This window comes from Saccopteryx bilineata, chromosome 9 (assembly GCF_036850765.1).
Source record: "Saccopteryx bilineata isolate mSacBil1 chromosome 9, mSacBil1_pri_phased_curated, whole genome shotgun sequence".
Lineage (NCBI taxonomy): Eukaryota > Metazoa > Chordata > Mammalia > Chiroptera > Emballonuridae > Saccopteryx > Saccopteryx bilineata.
Genome location: NC_089498.1, coordinates 37,640,213 through 37,660,011, shown reverse-complemented (window position 1 = coordinate 37,660,011; position 19,799 = coordinate 37,640,213). Strand labels below are relative to the sequence as shown.

Here is a 19,799-nt window from a genome sequence, read left to right as displayed (position 1 = left end):
ACAAACCCTTGAATGGAAAGGTGAAGGTGAGGATGGTTTTTAAAGAAGAAGAGAGATGAATTGCATTAACACGTGTCATGTAGTGTCGTGTTGGAGACCTGCTGTGGGCCAGATGCTGAGTGTCCATTGGGGCCAAATTCAGCAGGAGGCCAAGACAGGCAGATCTCGAGTGAGTGCATGTGATTCGGCTCCAGGAGCTCATAGTGACCTTGGGGAGAACAGTTTCTAGGGAGGCGAGGGTGAGGGTGAAGAGGAGGACAAGGAGACAGGGAAGATTGAAGGTCTAAAAAATGGTTCTCTGGATATGTAAGAGTTACAAAGGATGTTTTTGTTTTTTGTTGTTATAGCTAATTCCCATCCCAACTAGTTGGATGTAAGAAAACTACATCTTTTTAAGTCCATCTCAGGTGGGCCTCCAGACCACAGTCTAGAGAACGAGGCTATGGAAGAATCTGGTTTCTTGGCTCTGCCAAGAAGAAAAAGGCTTCAGAACAGCAGAAGTTGCTTTCCCGATGGTCCTTGCTGAGCCCCTGCTGGGCCCCACAGGGCAGCCAGGCAGTGTGGACCCCTGTGCCCTGCTTCCCTAGCAATCACACTGGCTTCTGGGAGCTCAGCTGGTCTTGCCACAAGTGCCCACCACTCTGTAATCTAACGGGAGCCTCTGGGTGCGGGCCCTGTGGGGTCCCCAACACCCTCTTCTGTGGTTCTCAGGTATGACTTGGGTACAGCAAATGAAGAGAAAGGACATCTGCAGTAGCTGTCACCCAGGGAGGCCTGTCCCTGGTGGGTGGGGCTAGAAGGCTAGAAAAATAATAAATACAAACAAAAGTAAAGGGAAGCAAAACTCTAGGTGCCAGAATGGGGCTGGCCAAGGCTGTGGCTGCCTGAGTAATGGGTTCCACATTTGTTTGGCTCTGTCTGCAGCGACCAGGATCCAGGATGCACAGAGGACTCTTTGCAGGAGCTGGAGGGGGAAGCCCAGCTAAGGCCAGACCTAGGCAGACCCTTGCGACGGTCCCATCCCCACTGGCCGGCCCCAACACAGCGAGCTCCTGCTCCAGCACCCCTGCCGCCTCCCTGCCCCCGCCCAAGGCTCCTGGGTCCCTGCCGGCCTGCACAGATTGTTCGCGTTATTAATGCTGATTTCCCAAAGATTCCATCTGGCTTTTTAATTGCTCTGGGATGAAGCTAGGATGCTTTGATAGTGAATTGGTATCTTTCCTATGTCTCTGCTTACGTCAAATGCTCCATCTACAGAGAGGGGTATGGAGGAGGGGGAGAAGTTGGGGGTGTCAGTAGATGGGAGACAGTACAAGTCTTTTACAGAAGGCGAAAGATCTTCCAAAGGTGCTGACGGTTTAGTTTAATTTAAATAAATGAAAAGCCTACCCCTACCCACCAGCATAGGAGAGAACCAGACAGGCGATCCCCTCTGTCCAGGCAGGGACCCTGCCCCGTGTCTAAGGAAGGATGCCTCCTTGCGGAACAGGGTCAGGGTTTCTGCCCCTTCTTGGCCTCCACCAGGAGTGGCCTCCCTCTTCCTCCCCGCTGCCCCCTCTCCTCCCATGAAATCAGCTGCTCATTGAGGAAGCCTGGCAGGTTTCTGCCTGGGAAGGAGGGGGCGGGAGACCTGGGAGGGGCAGACACTCCTCAACCATCCCAGTGGCTCATCACAAGTGTCAGGGCCCAACCCCAAGTTCACAGATTCCCAGGAGATCCGAGAGATAAGGATGACATTCGTGACAATGCTAAACCATCAGGAGGCATCTGGCAACAAAGGAGTGCCTCCCTCTCTCCCTCTGCCCTTGCTCCTTCCCTGCAGGCTGGACCCCTGAACAGCGCTCTCAGAGGACAGCAGGCTCTGGTGGCCCACCAAGGGGTGACGTTCCTGCTAACTCTTGTGGGAGAGTACAAGGCAGAAGCATCCAGGCCTGTTGGATTGGGTCCATGGCTGCATTGAGTTAAAGCTGCTGCCTCCAGGAAGCCTTCCCTGGTGGCCTCTATTAACACTCTGAGATTCCCCTAATAGCACTTATCACTCTCAAAGAACATCTGGATGTCACAAGGCTATGAGATTCCCCAGGAGTAGGAGCCGAGTCTGCTTGTTCCCAGCTGAGTTCCCATCCTAGGCACAGGCCCCGGCATACAGCAGGGACTCAGTAAATACTTGGGGTGTGTTTGTGCCAGGCTCTTGGAGTAGTTCTTCATGAAGGCTGAAGTCAAGAGGGGAACTGTGGGGGACCCTGCAGGAAACAGTGGGTGATGAAGTGGATCTCCCCAGGGGCCTCTCTGGCTGGGCCCGGAGCATGAGCTGGGCAGGTTCACCTCGTGCTGCCCCATCCTTCTGGCAGGTTCTCTATCTATTGGGGGCCCCAAAAGGGTCCCCCGACCCCATCTCTTTCCTGGGGCTGGCTGTGGTTGGATCCTTCTTGTCCCCAACAAAGCCTGATCTGGACCTCAGGATCTGAGTGGGAGGGGTGCCGTTTCATGAGCTGACAGCTTTGAAAGAGGAAATCCCTGGAGATGGGACAGTGGGAGGGGAGGGGAGGAGTGAGGGCAGGAGCGGTGCCCCTCCCCCACTCATCCTGGGATCTGTTCTGGGGGCAAAGGGGGAAGCCAAGGCTTGGCCCCCTCAAACAAGAAAAACTGGAATTAGCGCTGAACTCAGAGAGGGTTTGCTGGGGCCTAGCAAGCTGTGGCCTGCCCCAGGCCTCTAGGCAGGCAGTGGGGCTCTGCCTCCTTGGTTCCCAGGCAGCGGGGCAGGCTGCCGCCTCCTCACTGGGCTCCTGGCCTTCCCCCTGCCAAGGGCAGCCATGGGTGAGGAGGCAGCAAGACACAGACAGAAAGGGGGGAGTGGGAAGGGGGACTGGTCACCCCCATTAACCACATAGGTAAAACTAAAGCTCTGAGGTTTAAGAATGTGTAATTTCTTGAAACTGTCCCAGCCCACAATGGCATATACTGTAAGCTGCTCAAGTGAACACTGTGGGGGAGAGACAGAAGGTAAAAAGTGTTTTGCCTTTTGCCCTCAGAAAGGGTAAACTCTGAGAGCCCTGTTAGCCTCCTGGGTTACTTCCTCCCGGCCCCTGTTCTTTCAGGCATGAAAATGTACCCTCCCCCGGTTCGCTATCATTGCTGCTGAGAGCGTACCTGGGTGCCTGTCCTCACGGGGCAACTGTCCCAGTGGGGGGCTTATTGCAGGATGGACACAGCGGGCAGCATGGATGTTGAGGTTGGCTCCTTGCTCGGGGGTGTGTGGGGAAGAGCAGGCCTGCTGTGAGCCCCACTCCTGGGTAGGCTAGGGCAGCGAAGGTGTGGAAGCTCTGTCTTCAGGCTGCCTGTCGGGGCCCTGCTCCGGTAGGTTGCAGTCACATGGCCCAGATCAAGGGGAAGGGATGGGGGGGTTCTAGGCTTGAGGCCTCTCCCTGCCCACCCAGAGCCCTGCTGGGGCAAAGGCAAGTCTGGGAGAGGCTGCCCCAGTGCTGGAGCTGTGACTGTGGCCAAAGGGCCCCTGGATCTTGGAGCTGCTGGACAGGCCTGCCCGAGTCCCAAAGAGGCCTTGGCAACTTCAGGCAGGAGGGTCCCTCTCTGAATCCCTCTCCTCCCAAAGGGCCAATGAAGAGGTTACACCAAGGTCCCATGACTCCTTGCCCCCCTAAAGTTTCCAGCCAGGAGACTCTCTTGAGGCTTCAGCATTCTCAGCTTGGAGCCTTGTCCTCCTGCCATTTATTGCCTTGGTTGGGATGTCACCCTTTAATGTAAAGAGGGGCTCAGGAGGGATAGAGAGTGAATGAAAGTCAGGCTCTCGGCCAGAAAATACGCTGTGATTATTTACAAATGTGACCTTGCCCACAGAAAACCGTGGAAGTAGCTTTTCTGGTTTTAAAAAGACACCAACATTTACTTTGATATGTTTATATTATAGATATAATACATAAAACATTTAGCATGAAACTCTATGTTCTCCCCAAAAGAAGAGAACCAAGCTGTCCTTCCCGGCTCTCAAGCCCAGCGAATTGTGTGTGCTGGCTGGAGGCCTCCTCCCTTCCAGAGCGGGAGCCAGGGCCTCTGGGGGGGACAAGCTTGTGGGCAGTCTGGGGCCGGAGGGGACTGAGGCCCACAGCCACCCCAAGGGAAGCTGAGGGGAAAGGGGAAGCCCATCTCGCCTCTTTGGTTCCCTTGGGAGCAAAAGCAATCCCAAAACCAAAAGGAAAGAGAGCCGCAGACCCTCCCTGCAGCTGCTGACGAAGAGTCTCATTTTGGCAAGTATCTGAGCAAAACCAAAACAAAACAAAAACCAAAGAAAATGGTGGTTTAGCATAGACATGCACATTCACATTGCACAAGGCACCACTGGGACACAGAGAGGCCAGCTACAAATGTTGATATCGGCTGATAGAGCAAAATATTTGGAAAGCTTCTCATAACTTGGGTCCCTCTGGGATAGCCTGACTGTGCTTCATATTTGTATGGCAATGCTGGCGACATACAGTACAGATACGGACGATGGTCCCAGAGCCCCTTCACCTAACCCCCAGACCGGACCTCTAGGTGCCCCTCTTCCACTAGGCCACCAATACCATGAATATATGTCTTTATAGCTAATCCACACCTAGCTTTCTGGTCTGACTGGGGGTGAGGTCTCCCACTGGTCACCTGGTGACTCCGATCTCAGGGAGTTCTGCCCTGGAAGCCCAGCCTGTGGTAGGCTGGGAGGTTAGAGGCAAGGGGTGAGGGGACTCTCCATCTTCATGTAGAACTAGGGGAACAACCTTAGGTTCAAAGCCCCAGATCCCCTGTGCTTCCTCCCCTCCAAGGACAAGGACCTGAGGAGCGGCTGGCTTGTTGGATCTCTGTTCCCTGAACCTTCATCCTGCTGGGGACCTGCACCCTTCCTTCTCTCATGGGGGCCTGCTGCAACCTTGCAGACTTGGGGATGAGGCAGAAACCCTCCAAATAAATGACAAGGCACATATTTGCTCCCCCTACTTGGTAGGAATCAGAGCGGCGAGTTTGCATTTCCAAGGCACAAGGTTATTCCTTAATACTAGAACTGCCAGGTTCCCGGCTTGGCCCCACGGCGCTTCTCCTCTTACAGGAAGAAACTAGTGCCTGACCCCTTATCTTAACGCACCGTGTCCCGCGCAGAAGGCGGCAAGGGGCACATGCGACAGTCCAGGCTTTCAGGCAGCATCGGAATCTCCTAGTCCTGGTATGTGCGGCTCGGGCAGTCTTGAGATCCGGAGACCCGAAAGCACTCTCTGGGTCCCAGCCAGGGGCCGGCCCAGGGCGGTCCCGCCGCGGCGCGCCTCACGCGCAGTTGCCCATGGCCTTGACCAGGGAGCTCTCCGGCAGCTGGCGGAAGATGCCCCGCAGCGTGTCCAATTCGCGGCTCAGTTGTTCCACCCGCTTGCGCAGGCGGTCATTGTCACTGGTCAGCTCCAGCACCTTCTGCTGCGTCTCCACGTTGCGCTGCTTGGCCTTGTCCCGGCTCTTGCGCACCGCGATGTTGTTGCGCTCGCGCCGCACCCGGTACTCGTTGCTGTTCTTGTCCACCGACTTCTTGGCTTTGCCCGCGCCGCCGTTGCCGCCGCCGCCGCCCGCGCGGAGGTCGGGGTGCGCGGCGGCCAGCCCCTTGAGCGTGCCGCCCGGGCCGGGCAGGCCAGCTGCGCCAAGCGCCGGAGCTGGGTGCGGGCTGGGCACGGGCGTGGGCGGCGGCGTGGGGTGGCCGGGCTGCAGGTGCATGGTGGTCTGGCCACAGTGCGCGATCTGGAACTGCAGGTGCGGGGCAGCCAGGTGCGCGGGAGGTGGGTGCGGATGCGGTGGCGGCGGCGGCGGCGGCGGCTGGTAGGGGAAGAGGCCGGCCAGAGCCAGCTGCTTGGTCTCGTCCTCCTCGCGCGGCTCTTGCTTGATCACTAGCGGCCGCAGCGCTGGAGCCCCGACGCGCTCGTACAGGGGCTCCAGCCTGCCGTCCAGGTAACCGGCCGCCGCACAGCCGTAGCTGGGAGGGGGGCAGTGCGCCCCCCCGGGCATAACAGCACCCCCGGGGCCAACCGGGGCGCCCGGGTAGTCAAAGTCGCCGCCGCCTCCTCCTGCGGGCGCCGCGGCCGCCTTGGCCTTCTCTTGCTGCCGGCTGTGCTGGAACAGGTCGGCCAGAAACTCGTCGTTGAAGGCGGCCGGGTCGATGTAGGCGCTGATGTCGATGGACGTCTCGTGTTCGCAGATGCCGCCCAGCGGCTCCGGGGCGGCAGGTGGGGCCGGGGGCTGCGCGGGGCCCGCGCCACGGAGAAAGCCGAAGGCGGCGCTGCTGGGCGCGTGCTGGGGGCTCTGGAGGTGGCTGCTCATCGGGGGCCGCGGCTCCACCTCGTAGAAGTCGGCTGACTCCATGGGGGAGCTAGAGTCCTCCCGGCATGGCGAGTCTTGGCGGCCTCCAGGCTGCGCGGAACACCGCTGCTGCCGCCGCCCACTAGGAGCCCCCACTTGTTTGCGCCCGCGCACTCCGGGTCGCAAATGGCCAGGCCCGCGCGAGCCCCGCATTTATACCCTTTAGTGTCGCCCTCTAGTGTCCTACCATCGGCGACGGCGAGCGGCGCCTCCTGGGTCTTAGGGCCTGCCTTTCTGCAAAGACCGTGATTAGGGCTGGAGCGCAGCGCTGGCCAGAGAGGCTGCGACGCAACGCCCACTGGCCTCTGCGCGGCGAGCAGAACCATGACCCGCGTGCAGTGCCCCACTCTTGGCCGAGTTGTCTCTCCCATGCACACGTGGTCAGTGGCAGGCCCCTCTTCTCTAGCCTCTCCAAGACACCCACTTTCAGCCAACGGCCCGGGAGCCCGCCTGCACCTAGCCGCCGCGCATAACGCGCTGAGGGCAAGTCTTGGTCTCCGAGTTAATGTGGCGCCGGCTCGCTTTAAAAGCTAGAACCAGTCCTGTCCGGGATCGGGGAGTGAAGAAGCTGGGGTGGTGTTAGGGGTGGGGGGCAGAGAACAGTTTTGGTAGTGTGGCTCAGCGCACGCTGCCGCGTGTAGAGGCCCGGAGCACAGTGATTTTGCGTCTTTATCTCTGATTTACAGGAGACTCCACCGATTCGGTGCAGAAGTACCTCTCCCCTGCTCCACATCTCGCAGCACTTCGGGGTTCCACGGGCTCTGCAGAGCCGGGCGCTAGGACCCCGCGGGGAGCGGAGGGAAAGGGAGGCGGCCGCGGCCAGGGAGCCCGGTGGACTCGTCCGGTCTGACCGCCTGGGCTGGAAAACTTTTTCTTTTTAATTACTCTCCTAGCCGGAGTGCTAAGGAGCCGCCAATTTTTTCCTGTGAGACGAGCGGAGCTGGATTCCGGGGCTGGGGTACCGGGGAGTGGGGGAACGCACTGAAGGAGGAGGCGAACTTGCCTCCGGAACCAGGTCCCGGGCTGGCTGTCAATGGGGTTGGTATCCACTGCCTTCTCCACTACTCCCCATTCAGGTGGCTCTAAGACGGGAGAAGGGATATCGAGGAAGCCTCGGAGGCCCAGGGTCCGAGCACATACGAAGAGAACCGTGCTGGGTGGTTACAGGGCGCTGAGTTCCCCTATATCCTGGGGAGCAAGGCGGCCAAGTCCGGTGACCCCTGGGCACTGCGCCGCACCGCACTCACAGCTGCGGTGAGAGGGGTTTAGGGTTGCGCAGTTCCCCAACCACGTGGAGCCTCGCGCATTATGGGGATCGCGGGGACAGCGGGGCTTGCAAGGGGCCTCTTGGGCCCGAGAGTCGCTCCTGCCGCTAGCCTCCTTCCCCACCGCCCTGAAGACTCTGTGCCTGGATGTTAGTTGGAGGTGTGCCTACTTGAGAAGCACCGGGTCAAGACCCTCTCCCAGACAGCGGCCTTCCAAACTTGGCAAGGAGCCACAACCCGCCGAGGAGCCCTCAAGACCTTAGCAAAAACACAGCCGGGCTTCCATTGTGGTCACAGAAAAGAAGCAATTTCAACTGAGGCATGCATGCTGTGCTTTATTCAAGTTCCTATTCAACATATTGCCAATGATTAATGACCTATCTGCTTCATTTTTTTTAGCCCAGACCTCAGACACAAAATATTTTTAACTTGATGTTTTTGGACTTGTAAAAGTAGATATATTAAATAAATAACCTTTGTGAGCTGAGGAGCTTCTCTCTGGGCCAGATGCAGGACCCGTTTATACACCAGCACCTGTGGAGCCTGCAGGAAAACTCTGAGTGAGGTTTTCAGTTTCTCTGCAGTGCTAAGATAATGGCAATCCCAGCGTAGGAGCAAAGAAAAGGCTACTGGAAGTGTCCTTTTCCTAGGATCTTTATCTGCTTTCCTGCCAGGGTTGCAGCAGGCATGTCTCCTCTTAGGCTAGGAGAACATCCACAAGGCTCCCAGGGCTGCGGGAACATTGGAATCAGGCCTTGTCATAGGGCATGTGGGGGCGAGAGAGGCACCTAAGGGGACCCACACCCAGGGCCGCATATCCTTCTGTGGCAGAGCCAGCATTTCCCCACAGGGCCAGCTCTGTGCAGGGTGCTTGGTCCCCAGATTTGAGTAAGAAGTGGCCTCTACCCTCTCGGAGCTCTGGGCACAGTTGGGGAGACAGACTGGTCATCACAGTCTGCTGGGAGACAAGGGCCTCCTCGCAGAGGAGGTGACACTAAAAGAGCAGGGGATGGGACTGGGCAGAGAGACTTCATCTGTTAATTTATCAAAGGTCTGTCAGGAGACACAGTGCGGGTGAAGGATTGTGTGCTGTGCGACAGTGGGGCACCCTGCCCTGGTGAATACAGGGCTCGGGAGGAAAGTATCAACACATTTTGTTTGAGGAGGTGCTATGGAGTAAATTGTGCCCCCCAAATTCATACGTTGAAACCCTAACCCCTAATGCAGGCATCCCCAAACTAGGGCCCCGCGGGCTGCATGCGGCCCCCTGAGGCCATTTATCCGCCCCTCCCCCGCCGCACTTCCGGAAGGGCCACCTCTTTCATTGGTGGTCAGTGAGAGGAGCACTGTATGTGGCGGCCCTCCAACGGCCTGAGAGACAGTGAACTAGCCCCCTGTGTAAAAAGTTTGGAGACCCCTGCCCTAATGTGACTGTATCCTGAGATGGGTTTGTTTTAGGTAATTAAGGTTAAATGAGGTCAGAAAGGTGGGGTCCTAATCTGATAGGATTGGTGGCCTTGTAAAGAGAAGAGAAGGAGATCACTCTTCCCCTCCCTCCCCACCTCCCCTTCTCTCTGGGTAGGGCACCTGTACTGGCACTATGTGAGAACACAGGGAGAAAGAGTGTCTGCAAGCCAGAGAAGAGAGCCCTCCCCCAAACTCAACCATCCTGGCACCCGATCTTAGACTTCCAGCTTCCAGAATCATGAGAAAATTAATATCTGTTATTTAAGCCACCTGATTGTCATATTTTGTTATGACAGTGTGAGCTAAGACTGAGGGTCAGAGAGGGCTTCATGTGAGGTGGACCTTTGAGCTGCATTTTGAAGGATGAGCAGGAATTTGCTAGAAGGATAGGTGGACAGAACGGCAGGTGCAAAGGTGAAGAGGCTATGAGTGCATGGCATGTTCTGGTAACAAAGAACAAGACGTTTGCCGGGTTGGAGTGCAGGGATTGCCAGGGAGGGGCCTAGATAAGACTATCCCCGAAGATGGGGTTGGGTTTATGGCCAAGGTCGCTCCAGGTGAAGAAGAGAGAGCCTGTTACAGGCTTTTGACAGCCAGCTTTTAGCAGAGGAGAACTGTGATCCACCTCTTGGGCTATCCCCCACTAGAAGTTTCCTTAGTCAGATGGGTATAGATTCCCAGTGCAAGGCTTTGATACTTCCCCCCTCCCGTCACCTCTTGGACTAGGGGTGTGCACACTGCCAAGTGCCTGGTAATGCAGCCCATGTAGGCCCAGGTAGCTGCCTCTGGGTTGTTTGAGCTGGGAGTTCCTTGGCCTGGTAGGCTCCTCCCCCTGATGGAAAGGAGGAGTCAGAGGAGGGCATGAGGGTGGCTCTCTAATGTGGAGTCCTACTCAAGAGGCCCTAGCACCTGAGTCTGAGGGTGGTACGGAGGTCTCCCGGGCAGGGTCTCACTGTCCTTTCAGGTCCAGCTCTCATTCAGTGCAAGCAGGAGAATGGTGATACCACTGCTTTCTCCAGCTCTCATTCAGTGCAAGCAGGAGAATGGTGATACCACTGCTTTCTCCAGCTCTCATTCAGTGCAAGCAGGAGAATGGTGATACCACTGCTTTCTCCAGCTCTCATTCAGTGCAAGCAGGAGAATGGTGATACCACTGCTTTCGGTCTGGTCGGGAGGCCCCTGTCCTGCTTCTGTTGGAGAACGTGTCAGCAATAATTCGAAACCTATATCCCCATTCATCCGTCCTCTCCATCTCATTACAGATATCCTGGTCCAGCCCCCATGCTCTCTCACCTGGACCATCGCAGCGGTCTCTAACTAGCCTTCTGCCCATCTCCATACCTCCTTGCCCCCCAGCATTCTCCCCAAAGCAGCCTGAGTTACCTGTCAACTGTATGCTGGGATCATGTCACTCACCTACTTCAACTTCTTGTGATCTCCCATTGCATGTGGAAGCAGACGGGTGCTGCCTCAACCCGGCCATAAGGCCTGCAGAATTTGGCCCTCACCTCATCTTACTCCTCAGACTCTACTTGGCTCCCAACTGTGCTCTTTGCCAAGCCAAGTGTCTCCCAGCCTCGGGGCGCTTCACTTGGCTCTGCCGGTTCCCTGGAATGTTCTTCTGAAATGTTGGCATGGCTCCCTCTTCCTGTCATTTGAGTCTCACCTTTTTGAAGAGGTTCCTCTCGAGTATGAATTGCACACTAGCCACCCTTCCCCCACCACTTCTTAGGCATTGTGTGTTTTATTTTCCTCATAGCACTCTCTGGAAAATGGCTTGTTTACTTATTTTACTTGTTCCCTGTCTGGTTTCCCCCACTAGAATGCCAGCTCCACAAAGACAGGACCTTGTCTGTCCTGTTCTGCGTATTTCCAGAGCTAGAACAGGCCCTGGCATATGGTAGAGCCTCAAATATTTGTTGAATGGACAAGAATGGATCCTATTCACGAAAACTGCTACCAGGTCATCGTCTCAGAAATGAGCTTGTTCCCCAGCCTAGGAAGGCTGCTCAAGCATGGCCCCAAAGGATGCTGGGGGAGACCCGACCTCTGTGTCAGGGCTCCCCTGGGCAGACCGATCCCAGACCTCCTGAAGCTGTGCCTGGCAAGACCGTCAGGGCCTGGAATCTGCACACTGCCTTTGGGCCAACTCGAAAGAAGCCCCCTCTGGCAGATCCAGGCCCCCGGGGCTTGGCTGAGCAGAAAGTGCCTTTGTCAGGAAGAAAAAAGGCCTCCTTCTCTGGAGAGATGCCCCCAGCCAGGGCACCAGAACTGGGTTTGTCTATAAAGCAAGAACTTCTTAGCCTGATGAGACAGCCCTGAGATGCACCCCTCCACCTTGGCTCCAGAGCACCCCTATCTGTAGGGCACTGCTGGGAGGGTGCCCGGGAGAACAAGACTTAGTCCTTGGGCGTGAAGACGGCAGATCTATCTGGGAGGACCCGCCTGCCTCCTGCAGGCTCACGTGGGTGGCAGTGGTTGCCCCAGCACGCAGCCCTGACAACTTCTGTGCACCCACTTCTGTGCACCCGCCATTTTGATCCTATTACCCTCTTTGCTGATTCCAAGGATTTATGCCTCCCGGTGCATCTTCAAAAGCAACAAACAAATACAGCTTAAGGTGAGAAATCAAATCTGAAAATCAAAACAAGTCTTTAGGTGCTGGCTTGTTAAGTCAGCCCTCCTTCCTTGTGATTGTACTCAGTCGCCCCCAAGTCTAGCACCCACCACATTGTGTGTTAAACGTCTCCTGAGTAGAAGCCCCAGTGGCCTAATGGATAAGGCATTGGCCTCCTAAACGTCTCCTGAGTGCAGACATTGAAGCTACAGGAAAAACGAGCTGCACACAGTGGGCTGCCTGATGCTTCCAGAGACCTTAACGTTTCTAGCCCATTATATTACTCCCAAAGGAAGCCATTGTCTGGTCCCAAGGTGGTCTGTGGTAACAGACTGCCAGTTAAAGTTTAAGAATTCCTAAAGTTACCATTCTTGACTTTCAGGATGAAGCTTTAATGGGGGACAAAAAGCAACTTGTGGAACAGAATGTAGCTTCCACTTTTTGGGGAAACAATTGTTTAAATACATATTGTGGGAGTATAGAAAGAAGTTAGGAGGAGTACACACCAAGCTGTGAACAATGGTACTGTCCTGGTCGTAAGGGAGAAGACTTGTACTTTAAAATGTATACACTTATGTATATTGGACTTTTAAACAGATGAATATGTATTTATTACTTTAATAGCTTTATAAACTATAAAAGTATTTTAAATTGCCTTAAATGTATAGTTTTATAATTTTTATAGTTTTATAAACTGTAAAATATTTTAGTCACTTTAATGTACTCTACAAATATATAATGCCATAATGGAGTCCTGAGTTTTGTAAATAACTTCAAAATGCTTTTTAAGAACTATACTTTCTGAATAAAAAATCTGGAAACTTGGTCTAAGAATAAATTGTTTTCTGATTTGTGAATTTGCTTCTATGGGAATCATACCTGGTTATAGACACTAAATCACTTTAATTCTATACATAACAAGTCATTTTTACTTTAAATGAGAAAAGCTCATTTATTTATATATCAAAACTTCTATAAATTAGCATGAAAAAGAATCATAATCCAAAAGAAAATGAGTGTACACAGCTTATTTTAAAAAAATGGTAAATAAATGCAAATGATTTAAAACACATTTCAAGGTGCTGATGCTCTAAATAAAAGATATACAAATTAAAAACTAAACTTGTTCTACAGGTCAAGATGGAAACGTTTGCTCACATGCTGTCCTGATACATGGGTGCAGCAAACAGGTCGGGCTGTGTGTTGATACACCCTCTCTGGAGGACATTTTAGCAATTCCTATCTAATTTGAAAGTGTCATTTGCCTTTCACCAGAAATTATATTTATAGAAATGTAATCCCATAAGCTCTCTCATAGGTACACGAAGTGGTCCATACATTGATATTAACTAAAACATTTTTTGTAATTGCAAAAGACTGGAAACAACTGAATGTCTGTCTATTAATAGAAGACTGGTTAAATAACATAGGGTAGCTGGATAATAATCCTCTGTGCCTCTATTAAAAAGATGGAAGAAAGTCTGCATTAACATATATGGAAAGAGCCCTGAAATATGTATATAAAATACACACATATACATGTGTATTCACACACACACACGCATACACACACACACACACACACACGTGCGCAGAGTGGGAGCTGTGTAGAGTACGCTTTCACTTGTGTAAAAATAAGGGGAGGGTCTATGTACCTACTTCTCCCTGCCTAGAACATCTCTAGAAGGACAGACACATAAACAGGAAAACTAGAGAATTTGCAAATGGGTCAGAAATTTTTATGATTATGTTAAGATATATTTAAAGAATTAAACAATAATTAAATAAGAAATTGGGATTGCTCCAAAAATTCAAAAACATATGATTGCTAAATATACCCTAAAAGCACTAGCCTTAGGATAATGAGAGGGGAGTTCAGTTTAGTTTTTATATAATTGAACAGAACTAGATAGTCATGAAAACCCAAACGGTACTTTATTTTCACTGTTGTCCCCAAGAAAATCTATAAGCCAGTCAGTTACGGTAAAACTCTTAAACAACATGAGCGCATTTCCCATAAATATGGAATGGAGTTTCCTGTCCACATTGATTTAGCAGTTCAGGGACTTCGGGCAGGGCAGGCTTATCCCCTTTCACATCCCTCCAATTGGTTCCGTCTCCACCATTTTCAGTCAAAATTCCAAAGGTCACTTGGAAAGCACATAAGCCACTAAGCTGTCAGACACTCCCTTTCGGCTAGATAACCCCCCACGACCCAGATCCCAATGCAGCATTCTGGGAAGGGGGTGGTGGGAGGGGGGGGGACACTGTTATAAAACCCTTGCCTATTTGGCCAGCACTTGGAGATGACACTGAACAAATTGTGTTTCAACAAGTATATCTTGAGGATCCAATTGTTATGATAATTGATTAGAAAATCTAGTCTACATTCCACATGTAGTCATTTAATCATCACCAAAGTGCAATAACAGTTAAATGAAAACCAGTATGAGTCACGCTCCTATAAAACTGTCTGCTTCCAGAGTTTGGCTTTTCTCTGAATGAGGGAAACTTGAAGTCAGGCAGCACAGAAAGGGGTTGTTCTGGCCTCGTGCTGGGAGAAATTATTGTGAGAAAAGCAGGTCACACGGGATCTTCCCAGTGGCTCATGGACATGGAATGTGCACATTGATTGGAGTCTTTGGTTGCCCAGCTCCATTTGAACACCCTTCTAACGTCCAGGGACGTCCCACCAAAAATATTCTCCCAACCTCCTTCACAGCTGGACGAATCATGGGTGAGAGAGGTGAAGGAGCAGGTGACCCTGGACGCCACTTTGGAGTGGGCAGCCCAGAGACGGTCAGTGTCTGGGGTGCTGTGGGCATTGTAAGTGGCCACACGACCTCCACGTGGATCCTCTGGCCTCCTTAGACATGTTGCCAACTTCCTAACATCCTTTTGAACTCTTCTTTAACTTTATTCTCTTTAGTTAGTTAGAGTGGATTTTGTTGGTTATGCCTAGCAGGGGTAGGCCTCTGACTTGGATGACAAATGAGAACTGGACCAAGATCAAAGTCACAGATGTCTCCTTCCCTCTTCTCCCTGCAGCTATGGCCTGGGCCTGATACGTTGTCCTCCTTGTGAGCCACGTCTCATCCACAGATTAAGAAAGAAAACAGGCTGTGGAGTGACCTGCCCGTTTGAATGCCGCTCATGTACAGTGACTTTGATGCATAGCTTAACCTCTCTTGCTCGGTCTTCTCATCTGTAAAATGAGGATAATAAAGCCATCTTCCCCACAGAGGAGTTAAGAGAATTAAATAAAATAACCCATTAATAGCATTTAGATAAATGTTGAGAGTTACCTCTTCCAGTAAGGAAAAAAAAAAGACTAATTAATGTAAAGAGTTATAACATTTTTTATTATATGGGATAAAAATAAAAATGCCTTTAACAGCAAGGTCAAGGATTCCTAACCATTATTATTTTTTTTCTTCTGGCTATAGATTTCTTTAGAATCAATCCACAAAAATCTAATGATATATCCAACTATATATAAACTCCAGACAAAAATCTTAAAGTCAGCTACCTGAAGATACTGTAGGATGAGAAAAAAAAAAAAAAAAAGCAGGCAGATGCTGGAGGGAAGTTGATATTTGAAAGAAAAGGACATCGCAGAGTGAATTTCTTTCTTTATAAGTAGCATTTAGCCTGAAGACAGGCCCTAGTCTGTGCATGTAAGACAGCTAAAATTCTGGCAGAAAAACCTGCAATATTATTGGCTTGATGAACCAGAAGAGACAGTTCAGGGCAATCACAGTCACTGGAAATAGGGAGGAGAATCCAAGAAAGGAGATGGGAGCCCAAATTCTGTGCATAAACTCTGCCTAAAGCTCTGTTTAACTTCTAAATCGGGGCAGGCATGAGACAAACACCAAGCAGTCAACTAAGGCTAAAAGAATTGAACTTAAATTTCAGTTGTCATCCACCTCAGGGGAAACTAAGTTCAGTGTGAGTTCAGGCAAGTTAACAGCAAGCTAAAATCCAAATCAGTTTTCTTCAGAGGAACCTAACAGAATTCAGAAACTCTACAATGTATCATTCATAAGGTCTAGTATACTTCAAAATTCCCTGACTTACAAACAAACAAACAAACAAACAAGAAAACGTTCCTCATTCCAAGAAAAAGCATAGCCAATGGAGACCGACCCCAAGGAGATTCAGATACTGGAATAGCTGACAAAATTTTAAAGTCTTACAAGTATTCCCAAGGATATAAAGAAAATAGGTTTGCCATAAATAAAGTAAGATCAAATTTCTCCAACAGAACTGAAATTATAAAACAGAACCAAACAAATTCTAAAAGTGGAAAAGTCAGTGTTAGAAATAAAAAAAATTCAATAACAGAAATGTAAAAAATTCACTGGCTGGCCTTAATTGCAGAAGAGAGATGAGAGAAGAAAGATTTAGTGAAATTAAAGATAGACCAATAGAAATTAACCACTCTGATGAATATACATATTTTTAAAAAGACTGAAAAAAATGAGCAGTTCCTGAAGGACCTGTGAGATAATATCAAAAGGTTTAACATACATGTAATTGGAGTCCTAGAAGGAGAGGAGAGAAAAAAAGTGGGACAGAAAATATTTGAAGAGCTAGTTGGAAGAAATGGTTAAATTTGATAAAGGCAATTTCAAAAAGCTCAGGAAACTCTCAAGCAAGATTTTGAAAACAACATACCTCTGGACATGATAGGCAAACAGCTAAAAACTAGGTAAAAATAAAACCTTGAAAGTAATCAGAGAAAATACACAAGGAACAAAGATTCAAATGACCTGAGACTCCTGTCAGAAACACAGGAGGCCAGAAGACAGTGGAACAACTGGCTGAAAAGTACTGGGGGGGGGGGGGGGGCAACTGTCAGCCCAGAATTCTTCATCAATTGACTATATACTTCAAGAATAAAAGTAAAAAAAAAAAAAAGACACATTCAGATTAAAGAAAAGCTATGAGAATTTATCTGCCGTAGACCTCCACTATAAGAAATACTAGAGGAAGTTCTTGAGACTAAGGGAAAATGAAACCAGATGGAAACTCAGATCTACAGAATGGAATGAAGATCATCTGGATTACAATAAAAATTATTTTTGTCCTCTTAATTTCTTCAAAATTCAAATAATTGTTTAAAGCTGAAAATTATACCGTGGTAATTATGGGGTTTGTAATACATAGCATAAAAACGGGCAGTGTAAATGAACCTATATGTTTGCAGGCTTTCTACACTTTACGTGAAGTGGTGCAATATGAACTCTTAGAAGTATGAAAAATTATGGATGTATCTTGTAATTCTGGAGCAATCAACAAAAAAATAAAGCAAAGAGACATAGCTACAAAACCAATAGGAAAGTTAAAATTGAATTGTAGGCCCTGGCAGGTTGGCTCAGCGGTAGAGCGTCGGCCTAGCGTGCGGAGGACCCGGGTTCGATTCCCGGCCAGGGCACACAGGAGAAACGCCCATTTGCTTCTCCACCCCTCCGCCGAGCTTTCCTCTCTGTCTCTCTCTTCCCCTCCCGCAGCCAAGGTTCCATTGGAGCAAAGATGGCCCGGGCGCTGGGGATGGCTCTGTGGCCTCTGCCTCAGGCGCTAGACTGGCTCTGGTCGCAACATGGCGATGCCCAGGATGGGCAGAGCATCGCCCCCTGGTGGGCAGAGCCTTGCCCCTGGTGGGCATGCCGGGTGGATCCCGGTCGGGCGCATGCGGGAGTCTGACTGTCTCTCCCTGTTTCCAGCTTCAGAAAAAAAAAAAAGAATTGTAAAACATTCAGTTAATTAAAAGGAAGGAAAAGAAACAGAATAAAAATACAAAAGGGGAAACAAAAAGATAGTAAAATTTTAGGCATAAATCTGTCTATATAAATAATTATATTAAGTAAAAAGGACTAGCATTCTAATTAAAGGCAGAGGTTGTCAGAGCGGATAAAAATGCAAGGCCCAATTATATGCTGTCTATAAGCAATGTATTTTAAATATAAAGACTCGAATAGGTTGAAAATCAGTGGATGAGAAAATATATATCATTTTAAACCTTAAACATAAAAAGACTGAATTGGCTATAAAAATATCAATAAAAGAGTATTCAAGGTAAAGACAATAACCAGAAAAGGGGGATGATAAAAAGGGACAATATATTATGAAGATATAATAATCATGAATGTGTATGCACCTAATAATAGAGCCTCAAAACACATAAAGTAAAAACTGATAGAACAAAGAGGTGTGACTGGAGATTGAGAGTGTGAGATTTCTTTTAATTTTAATTTCATATACTTCTTTTTTTTTCTTTTTTTTTTTTCATTTTTCTGAAGCTGGAAACAGGGAGAGACAGTCAGACAGACTCCTGCATGCGCCCGACCGGGATCCACCCGGCACGCCCACCAGGGGCGACGCTCTGCCCACCAGGGGGCGATGCTCTGCCCATCCTGGGCATCGCCATGTTGCGACCAGAGCCAGTCTAGCGCCTGAGGCAGAGGCCACAGAGCCATCCCCAGCGCCCGGGCCATCTTTGCTCCAATGGAACCTTGGCTGCGGGAGGGGAAGAGAGAGACAGAGAGGAAAGCGCGGCGGAGGGGTGGAGAAGCAAATGGGCGCTTCTCCTGTGTGCCCTGGTCAGGAATCGAACCCGGGTCCTCCGCACGCTAGGCCGACGCTCTACCGCTGAGCCAACCGGCCAGGGCCAATTTCATATACTTCTTATAGTATAAATTTTAATTCAATGCATGTCCTATCATCATCACCACATCAACAAAAGAATGGAAATAAAGTTTGAGTCAAGTCTCCAAAGATGAATCATAGTTTCCAGAGAAATGAGAAAGAAAGACATTCCAGACAAAAGTCACATGTGTGCCCGTGCAGAGAGGCATTAAAGTGCCTGATGTGTTCTGGGACTGTAGATTTTTGGCATGCCTGAAATATAAGGCTGGGTTGGTACTACCCAGAAGGGATAGGAGATAAACAGCAGGTGAGGAGAAGGCAGTCTTAGAAGTGCCTTATAAATTTGCCAAGAAATTTTAAGTTTATCATGATGGACATAAATAATTATAGAAGTGTTTTTCAAAAGGAAGAGATATCATTGGGTTTTAGAGAGTTGATTCTGACTTCAAGTTGGAGAATGGTTTAGAGGAGACCAGAGTGACTTTTGGAAGATGCTGCAGTCATGCAGATTGGAAATGCTGGAGGCCTGAACTGGAAGGGTAGCACAGAGATGGAGAAGGAAGCAGGGTTTTAAAAGACTCCATAGGAAGCAATACAGCAAGGATTTGGCAGTTCTGGATCCAGATGATGACACCACTGACATCTATCAAATCTCAAACTTGTGTGTGATGAAACCATTTGGTGAATGCTACTTTTTTTATCATTTGCCATAAAATAAGAATGAACAACATAACATTATCTACCATTTTAAAAGTTCATTTTTGGCCCTGGCCGGTTGGCTCGGTGGTGGAGCGTCGGCCTGGCGTGCAGAAGTCCCGGGTTCGATTCCTGGCCAGGGCACACAGGAGAGGTGCCCATCTGCTTCTCCACCCCTCCCCCTCTCCTTCCTCTCTGTCTCTCTCTTCCCCTCCCGCAGTAAGGCTCCATTGGAGCAAATATGGCCCGGGCTCTGGGGATGGTTCCTTGGCCTCTGCCCCAGGCGCTGGAGTGGCTCTGGTTGCGGCAGAGCGACGCCCCGGAGGGACAGAGCATCGCCCCCTGGTGGGCGTGCCGGGTGGATCCCGGGCGGGTGCATGCGGGAGTCTGTCTGACTGTCTCTCCCCATTTCCAGCTTCAGAAAAATACAAAAAAAAAAGTTAATTTTATTCCATGTAATCCCTTTCAGAAACTCAGCTGGCTTCTTTGCTTCTTTGTGGAAATCGACATGCTGATCTTAAAATTTATGTGAAACCCAAGGAACTCAGAATAGCCAAAACAATAATGCAAACAACATTTGGAAAAATTACACTTTCTGGTTTCAAAACTTACTGCAAATGAAAAGCAAAAGTGTGATACTGGTATAGGATAGACATATAGATCAGTAGCATAAAATTGAGAGCCAGGAAATAAATCCTTATATTCATGGTAAATTGATT

The 19,799-nt window shown here is 50.0% G+C and overlaps 1 protein-coding gene across 1 annotated transcript; it reads right to left on the bottom strand.

Moving 5' to 3' along the window:
* Positions 1–3,899: 3,899 nt before the first annotated feature.
* CEBPA (CCAAT enhancer binding protein alpha) lies at positions 3,900–6,521 on the bottom strand. The gene has a single exon (XM_066242890.1). The coding sequence runs from the start codon at positions 6,385–6,387 to the stop codon at positions 5,311–5,313; it is 1,077 nt and encodes a 358-aa protein (XP_066098987.1). The 5' UTR covers positions 6,388–6,521; the 3' UTR covers positions 3,900–5,310.
* Between the last annotated feature and the right edge of the window lie 13,278 nt (positions 6,522–19,799).